This window comes from Stomoxys calcitrans, chromosome 4, assembly GCF_963082655.1.
Source record: "Stomoxys calcitrans chromosome 4, idStoCalc2.1, whole genome shotgun sequence".
NCBI lineage: Eukaryota > Metazoa > Arthropoda > Insecta > Diptera > Muscidae > Stomoxys > Stomoxys calcitrans.
In genome coordinates this window covers 10,361,956-10,371,962 of record NC_081555.1, presented here as the reverse complement: position 1 = coordinate 10,371,962, position 10,007 = coordinate 10,361,956, and the positions used below count along the sequence as shown (strand labels likewise).

Sequence of the window (10,007 nt, the reverse complement as noted above, 5' to 3'; positions counted from 1 at the left end):
AAAGTGAAAATTAGTAGTTTCACGCAAAAATTTTCCCGAACATCCCATTATGGAACAAATTAGATGAAAAACAAGATATGGTCCGGTTCGGACCACAATTAAATTATATGTTGGAGACCTGTGTAAAATTTCAGCCAATTCGTATAAGAATTGCGCCCATTGGGGCTCACGAAGTAAAATAGAGAGAACGATTTATATGGGATCTGTATCGGGCTATAGACCGATTCAGACCATAATAAACACGTTGGTTGAAAGTCATGAGAGGATCCATCGTACAAAATTTCAGGCATATCGGATAATAATTGCGTCCTCTAGGGGTCAAGAAGTCAAGATCCCAGATCGGTTTATATGGCAGCTATATCAGGTTACGAACCGATTTGAACCTTATATGACACAGTTGTTGAAAGTAAAAATAAAGTACGTCATGCAAAATTTCAGCCAAATCGGATAGGAATTGCGCCCTCTAGAAGCTCAAGAAATCAAATCCCCTGATCTGTTTATATGACAGCTATATCAGGTTATGAACCGATTTGAACCATACTTGGCACAGTTGTTGGATATCATAACGAAATACTTCGTGCAAAAATTCATTCAAATCGGATAAGAATTGTGCCCTCTAGAGGGTCAAGAAGTCAAGACCCAAGATCGGTTTATATGGTAGCTATATCAGGTTATGGACCGATTTGAACCATACTTGGCACAGTTGTTGGGTATCATAACAAAACACGTCGTGCGCAATTCCATTCCAATCGGATAAGAATTGCGCCCTCTAGAGGGTCAAGAAGTCAAGACCCAAGATCGGTTCATATGGGAGCTATATCAGGTTATGGACCGATTTGAAACATACTTGGCGCAGTTGTTGGATATCGTAACAAAACACGTCGTGCGAAGTTTCATTGCAATCGGATAAGAATTGCGCACTCTAGAGGCTCAAGAAGTCAAGACCCAAGATCGGTTTATATGGCAGCTATATCAGGTTATGAACCGATTTGAACCATACTTGGCACAGTTGTTGGATATAATAACGAAACACGTCGTGCAAAATTTCATTGCAATCGGATAAGAATTGCGCACTCTACAGGCTCAAGAAGTCAAGACCCAAGATCGGTTTATATGGCAGCTATATCAAAACATGGACCGATATGGCCCATTTACAATACCAACCGACCTACACTAATAAGAAGTATTTGTGCAAAATTTCAAGCGGCTAGCTTTACTCCTTCGGAAGTTAGCGTGCTTTCGACAGACAGACGGACGGACGGACGGACAGACGGACGGACATGGCTAGATCGACATAAAATTTCACGACGATCAAGAATATATATACTTTATGGGGTCTCACACGAATATTTCGAGTAGTTACAATCAGAATGACGAAATTAGTATACCCCCCATCTTATGGTGGAGGGTATAATAACTTCTCACATTAACAATTGGTTGCTACCCGATTCAAATTTAAGCTCAGTTATAGAGGGACCTCCTGTTCTATGCCGAGTCCGAACTGCGTTTGACTGAAAAGTGACAACCCTTTGTTGAGAAGTTGTACAAGGCTGAAATACTCACAAATGTTGCCAGCATTTGGTGAGAAGATAACCACCTCTGAAAAATGTTTTAAGGTGTTCTCGCCGGCAAGATTTGAACCCGGGCGATTGATTAGGTGGGCATGCTAACTTATGCACCATGTGGCTCCCAGTTCTGTATGGCAGCTACATCCAAAAATAGTTTGATATGCATTATATTTGGAAAGGATTTGAAGCAGTCTGTTGCAAATCACTGTACCGAGTTTTGGGGTAAAAAGTGCGCCTTTTTGGTCAAAAAAAAGAAAATCCAGAAATCGGTTTACATTGCAGCTATATCCAAATAAAGTCCGATCTGAACCATAAACGGCATAAAAGTCAAGGGTCCTAACACGATAGGCTGTGCCAAATTTCAGAGAAAAATCCGACTTTTATGGGCTCAATATTTTAAATAAGGAAATCGCATATATATGACAGCGATATGCAAATATAGACGGATCTCAAGGGGTGTAGTATAACTCTCAGTGCCAAATTTCAGTGAAATCGGGCAATAAATTCGACTTTTTTTTGTGCGTAAGACCTTAAATCGGGAGATCTGTGTGTATGACAGATATATCCAAATATAGTCTGATATTGGTCATATTCGGTGCTGATATCGTGGGCCTTGCATAACATGGTGTGCCAAATTTCAGAGAATGTGGCCTCAAGACCTTAAATTTGGAGATCGGTATATAAAGAGTCTTTATCAAGAGGTATCATGGAGCCCTACAAAATACGCTGTGCCAAATTTCAGCGAAATCGGGAAATAATTTCGGCTTTTATGGGCCAAAGACCTTTAGTCGGTAGATCGGTCTATATAGAGGCTATATCAAGATTTAATCAAATATTTCCCTTTTTTGGAACTTAATCAGACTAGTGTAGGAAGGAGATTTATGCCTTCTCTGAGGTTGGCACGATCCGCATCGTTTGGGTACCGGGCCATAGCGGAGTAAGGGCGAATGAGAAAGCAGACTATTTGGTGGTGAAAACCAGAGGACTGTCGCCAATCAACTAGGTTAACTAGAATCCTTTCAGATCGACGCAGTCCGCGTTAAGGGCGTGGGCTACGAACGCGCATGTGACACTGTGGAAAAGCAAAACGGTTGGTAGGACGGTGAAAATTTGATGGGGAGATACGGATCGTGAAAAGTCGAGACTATTACTGAAAAAAAGTAAGGAGTTCAGTATTGCTTTCAGTATCATAACAAAACGCATAGGACTGCGAGTTCACTTATGCAAAATCGATGGGGCAAGTGATAGCATGCATAGGACATGTGGGGAAAATGATGAGACCTTGGAGCATTTCCTATGTAATTGCCCGGCATTCGCAGCCAACAGACACTGGTACTTAGGTGGGGACACAATACCAGACATGAATCAACTTATTTGGGTTTTTTTTTTTTTGTAAGCAATACGGAATTCCTATCTTAGATTTTCTTTTTCGAGTTTACATTCTAGAATACTGGCTTAGATACATTTCCATAGTGGCATAGGGCTGGTTAATATCCACACCCCCATTTCAACCTAACCAAGCCTGCCAATGGACAAAAAAAGTCTGTGCAAAGTCACAACTTAATTTCTTTATTTTTATAGACGGACGGACAATCTGATAAGGCCACCGGTGAGGCCGCAATCACGATCATTGTAGGCTGCGCAATATATTTTTGCACATCACATTTGAGACCTTCAAAAGGTTTTTGTTTTTTCGCTTTTTTTATTTGAAATATATGAGACATATATCTAAATCTGAACCGACTTTCAAACAGATCGTTTAAAAATTGTAGTTACTGCTGCCATATAAGTGCAAATCCGACGATAAATATGTATGGGGTCTACATCTAAATATGAACCGATTTTAATGAAATCTCGCAAATATCTTAAGATCAGTAACAAAACAATCCGTGCCAAATTTTGTACAGATCGGTCGAAATTTTTTGTTACAACGGCCATTTAAGTGCAAATCGGGCGATACATATATGTGGGAGCTATATCTAAATCTGAACCGATTTTGATCGAATTTTGCACATATGTTAAGATCAGTGACAAAACAATTCGTGCCAAATTTTATGCAGATTAGTTGCAAATTGAACAAACTACGGCAATTTAAGTGCAAATCGGGCGATATATATATATGGGAGATATATCTTAATCAGAACCGATTTTGATGAAAATTTGCAGATATGTTAAAATCAGTTAGAAAACAATCTATGCCAAATTTTATGCAAATCGGTTGAAAATTGTAGCTACTACGGCCATTTAAGCGCAAATCGGGCGATACATATATATGGGAGCTATATCTTAATCTGAATCGATTTTGATGAAATCTTGCGCATATGTTTAAATCAGTAACTAAACATTTCGTGCCAAATTTTGTGCAGATCAGTTAAAAATTGTAGTTACTACGGCCATTTAAGTGCAAATTGGGCGATACATATATATGGGAGCTATATCTAAATCTGAACCGGTTTTGATGAAATTTTGCACATATGTTAAGATCAGTAACAAAACAATTCGTGCCAAATTTTGTGAAGATCAGTTGAAAATTGAACAAACTACGGTCATTTAAGTGCAAATCGGGCAATACATATATATGAGAGCTATATCTTAATCTGAACCAATTTTGATGAACTTTTGCAGATATGTTAAAATTGGTGACAAAACAATTAGTGCCAAATTTTGTGCAGATCAGTTGAAAATTGAACAAACTACGACCATTTTAGTGCAAATCGGGTGATACATATATATGGGAGCTATATCTAAATCTGAACCGATTTTGTTAAAATTTTGCAGATATGTTTAAATCAGTTGGAAAACAATCTATGCCAAATTTTATGCAAATCGGTTGAAAATTTTAGCTACTACGGTCATTTAAGTGCAAATCGGGTGATACATATATATGGGAGCTATATCTAAATCTGAACCGATTTTGACGAAGTTTAGCAGATATGTTAAAATCAATAACAAAACAGTCCATGCAAAATTTTGTGGAGATCGGTTGTAAACTGTAGCTACTACGTCCATTTAAGTGCAAATCGGGCGATTCATATATATGGAAGCTATATTTAGATCTATACCGATTTTGATTAAACTTTGCACATATGTTAAGGTCAGTAACAAAACAATTCGTGCCAAATTTTGTGCAGATCGGTTGAAAATTGAACTAACTACGGCCATTTAAGTGCAAATCGGGTGATACATATATATGGGAGCTATATCTAAATCTGAACCGATTTTGACGAAGTTTAGCAGATAGGTTAAAATCAGTAACAAAACAGTCCATGCCAAATTTTGTGGAGATCGGTTGCAAATTGTAGCTACTACGTCCATTTAAGTGCAAATCGGGCGATTCATATATATGGGAGCTATATCTAAATCTGAACCGATTTTGATTAAACTTTGCACATATGTTAAGATCAGTAACAAAACAATTCGTGCCAAATTTTGTGCAGATTGGTTGAAAATTGTGGTAACTACGGCCATTTAAGTGCAAATCGGGCGATACATATATATGGAAGCTATATCTAAATCTGAACCGATTTTCACCAAAACCAATAGCGTCTGTCTTTGGGCCACAAAAGTAATACCTGCACAATTTCGTGATGATTGGACAACAAATACGATCTGTACTTTGATTACAAGAATACATGGACTCACAGACGGACATGGTTAAATCGAATCAGAAAGTGATTCTGAGTCCATCGGTATACTTATGAATGGGTTTAGCTCTTCTCCTTCTTAGCGTGGCAAACAAATTCACAAACTTATAACTGTACCACAGTGGTGGTGTAGGGTATAAGAACGCATTGATCTAAGCTGGAAGTAATACAATAACAGAAATAAAATTTTGATACAATTTTTCACAATTTTTTTTTTTCTTCTTAAGGCAAAGGAACGGACGGACATCACTTAATGGCCTCAGAATTTTTCGACAACCAAGCACTTTATAGAGACTAAAATCAATATTTAGTAATGTTATATACGAAATGATAAAAATAATTCACCTTCATTTTATGATGGTGGCTAGAAAAATTCAAAACTATGTAATGCAGCATATTCACACATGTGATATAAAACCACTGCAATTTGCACTCTATGCTGATAACATACCACGTTACTTTGAATGTATGTGTATGTGTGTATGGGTAAGCATGCGAGTTAGTTTTAACAACATGTGCGTATGACGACTGCATACTTTGAGTGTCTTGTAAATACCATGCCAAGGTGGCTTGTGTTGGTAATTTAAAGCCCCTGCATTTCTCTCTCAGTTTACAACATTGCGATGGTGTTTGTGTATCCCGCATTCCTTCATTCCCCTAATCATACACGTATCTACACCTTGTATTAGTTTAAGCTTCCCCTAGTCATAGACCTGGTATTGTAGAAGTAGTATATGTATTAGTGGTAGTGGTAGTGGTAGTTTGAAACGCCTGGTGCTGGCTTGCCGAAAAATATGCTACAACTAAAACTGTAAACATAAAAATTGTATGGGAATTCCCGTAAAATGGCTAAAATGTGGAATTTGAACAGAAAAAAAAACAACTACTTGGTAACTATGATTATAGTTGACTCTCTGTCGCTCTCTTTCTATCTCTCTCTCTCTCTCTATCCCTCTTCGTCTCTAAGTCCAAGCCCTTTCTTGTGGAGCTAAACCTTTTGTACCTTTTTTGTTTGAAATTGAAAAATAATCGATGTATGCTATAAACATCCAGAGGTGGTTAGAAATTGTAAATATACGTAAAAACGCTTGAACTCTTACCCCTCCCTTTGAACCTTGGAGCTAGAATTTGTGCCACCATAAAAACCGTTTTAAATTGCAAGTTTTTTTAAGAAAAATTCAAAACAAAATATTAATGAAATTTTTACAGATTTACAATGTGGCTGCTCTTTAGCACAATTCGGAAAAGTCTCACCAGGTAGTGAAAAATACGCATTATTATTTTATTAAATTATTATTTGTTTTTATAAACATATACAAATATTTTGTAGAAAAACTTTATTAAAATTTTAATTACAAATTTTACTATAAAATTAAACTAAATGAAAATATTTTCTTTAGCCTAGTTTCGATAGCAGCCAAAAACAAAAATTTACTAAAGGTGTTTTATAAGCGACACATGTGGCTTTTTATATCATCAATGAGGTTAAGCACAACTGTCACACTTTAGTAGGCTCTTAGTCATGACACCCCTATTGACTATGATGAGCTGACCATTTTAACTCAACTTTTTAGATGGCCTATGCTAGTGATTGACAGATGTCCCCTTGATGTTGATTGACAGAATGATGTTTAAATGTATGTCATAGGAATGTTTATCCATGGAGGGGTTTAATTTAGCGTTTAGTGAGGCTTGTAAGAAATAAAATTTAAACATTTCTTTAAGGATTTTAGTATATCGGATACATGGAAAAAAGTATTGGCATATAAGGCCTTGCTTTCAAATCCAATGTAGCCAGTAAACAAGTAAAAGCGTGCTAAGTTCGGCGGGGCCGAATCTTGGAAACCCACCGCCATGGATTCTAATAAAAAATCATACAAACTAAATTTAGTTGAAGAGCATAATTTTATTCTAGCTACCAAACTTCTGTCTAACCAGCAAAAATTAAAGCTTTTAGGAACCGAACAAGGATAATCGGGAGACCGGTTTATATGGGCGCTATATCAGGTTATAGACCGATTTGGACCTAACTTGGCGCAGTTTTGCGAGTCATTAGAGAACATTATGTGTAAAATTTAAGGCAAATCGGATGAAAATTGCGGCTTTTATGGGTTCAAGAAATCAAATCGGGAGATCGGCTTATATGGGAGCTATATCATGTTATAGACTGATTTGAAACGTACTTGGCACAGTTGTTGGAAGTCATAACAGAATACTATGTGCAAAATTTGAGCCAAATCGGATGCAAATTAAGGCTTCCAGGGGCTCAAGAATTCAAATCGGTAGATCGGTTTATATGGGAGCTATATCATGTTAAAGATCGATTTGGACCATACTTGGCACTGCTGTTGGGAGTCATAAGAGAACATTATGTGCAAAATTTAAGCCAAATCGGACAAGAATTGCAGCTTTCAGGGGTTCAAGAAGTCATATCGAGAGATCAGTTTATATGGGAGCTATATCAGGTTATAGACCGATTTGTACCGCACATGGCACAGTTGTTTAAAATTAAAACAGAAAATCGCATGCAAAATTTCAGCCAAATCGGATGAAAATTAAGGCTTCCAAGTCAAATCGGGAGATCGGTTTATATAGGAGCTATACCAGGTTATACACTGATTTGGGCCGCATTTAACTCAAATTTTGGAGGTCATAACAGAATGTTTTGTGCAAAATTTCAGCCAAATCAGATGAAAATTTCGGCATCCAGAGGCTCAAGAAGTGAAATCGGGAGATCGGTTTATATGGGAGCTAGATCCAAATCTGAACCGATATGGCCCATTTGCAATCCACAATGACCTACATATTATATTAAGTATCTGTGCAAAATTTCAGGCCGGTAGTTTAAGGCGTTCGACCGCTATTGTAATTTCGACAGACGGAAGGACGGACATGGATCGACTCAGAGCGTCAAACTGATCAACCACCATCCTATGGTGGTGGGTATAAAAAATAGGAAAGAAAAGTGAAGAAATATCTGTTTAAGTGATTTTAAGGAATAAATATATCTTCGTAAAGAAGTCCATATTTTCAATTCTCTTTTTTATACCCTCCCCCATAGGATGGTGATATATTATTTTCACCATTCTGTTTGAAAATCCTCGAAATATCCGTCTAAGACCCCATAAAGTCTATCTAGCCATGTCTGTCCGTCTGTCTGTCGAAAGCACGCTATCTTTCGAAGGAGATAGCGTGAAGTATTTTGTTATGATTTCCAACAACTTCGCTAAGCATGGTCCAAATCAGTCCATAACCTGATATAGATGCAACATATACCGATCCTGGATCTTGACTTCTTGAGCCACTAGAGGGCGCAATTCCCATCCAATGTGGCTGAAATTTTGCATGAATTTGTTTGTTATGACTTCCAATAATTGTGCCAAATATGGTTCAAATCGGTCGATAACCTGATATAACCACTATATAAACCGATCTTGGATCTTGACTTCTTGAGCATCTAGAAGGCGCAATTCTCATCCGATTTGGCTGAAATATTGCATGTGGTCTTTTGCTACTATTTCCAACAACTGTGCTAAGTATAGTTCAAATCGGTCTACAACTTGATACAGTTGTCTAATAAACCGATTTCGGACCTTGACTTCTTGAGCATCTAGAAGGCGCAATTCTCATCCGATTTGGCTGAAATATTGCATGTGGTGTTTTACTACTATTTCCAACAACAGTGCTAAGTATGGTTCAAATCGGTCCACAACCTGATATAGCTTCCATATATACCGATCTTGGATCTTAACTTCTTGAGCCGCTAGAGGGCGCAATTCTCATCCGGCTTGGCTGAAATTTTGCATGAATTTGTTTGTTATGACTTCCAACAACTGGTTTAAATCGGTTCATACCCTAATATAGCTGCCATATAAACCGATCTCAGATCTTGACTTGAAATTTTGCACAAAGTATTTTGTTATGACTACGAACAACTGTGCCAAATATGTTTTAAATCGGTACATAACCCGATATAACTGCCATATAAACCGATGAAGGATATTGACTTCTTAAGCCTCTAGAAGATGCAATTCTTATCCGATTTTGCTGAAATTTTGTACAACGGCTTCTTCCATGACCTTCAATATACGTGTCCAATATGGTTTTAATCGATCTATGGCCTGATACAGCTCCCATACAAACCTATCTCTCAATTGTGCTTTTTGAGCCCCTACAAGGTGCAATTCTTATCCGAATGGACTGTATTATTACCCAATGACTACTACTTTGGTCTTCAACATTGAATTCCCTTATGGTCCTACTCTATATTTGATTTATAATTGATAAATTGACTATAAATTGATTTATCTCTAATAGCATAACAATTCTTATACATTATTCTTTGTTTGCTTAAATAGAGATACCGTGCAAAAAACTCGACAAATGCGATCCATGGTGGAGCGTACATAAGATTCGACCCGGCCCCGAACTTAGCACGCTCTTACTTGTTTTGATATTAAAGGGAGTTTCATAGAAATTTTTATTTTTTTTTTTTTTTTTAATTGTCATAGAACTTTTTATTGCATTTAAAGGATTGTCAACTAAATCACCCTTAAATTCTAACCATTTTGTCTTTTGATTTTGTTTCCCCCTTTGATTGCTTTTCAAGAATCAAGTCAAGACAATTATATAGCTGGCAAACAAATTCCATTTGAAAAGTGACAAACCCACAGCAACTTAAACAACTACCGCAACAACTGACAACATTCGAGATGAAAGACCCATTGCCACCAATATAAACACACACACACACATACACAAGAAAGTTATTAATAATGCCACATTTCTAGGGGAA

The 10,007-nt window shown here is 37.2% G+C and overlaps 1 protein-coding gene across 1 annotated transcript in view; it reads left to right on the top strand.

The window, feature by feature from the left end:
* The first annotated feature begins 5,599 nt into the window (after positions 1–5,599).
* LOC106081398 (potassium voltage-gated channel protein eag) overlaps positions 5,600–10,007 on the top strand; it is a 58,169-nt gene continuing 53,761 nt past the window's right edge. Inside the window, exons 1-2 of the mRNA XM_013243312.2 lie at positions 5,600–5,678; positions 6,422–6,469. Coding sequence (XP_013098766.2) covers positions 5,600–5,678; positions 6,422–6,469 — 127 coding nt within the window. The remainder of the gene's footprint in view (positions 5,679–6,421; positions 6,470–10,007) is intronic.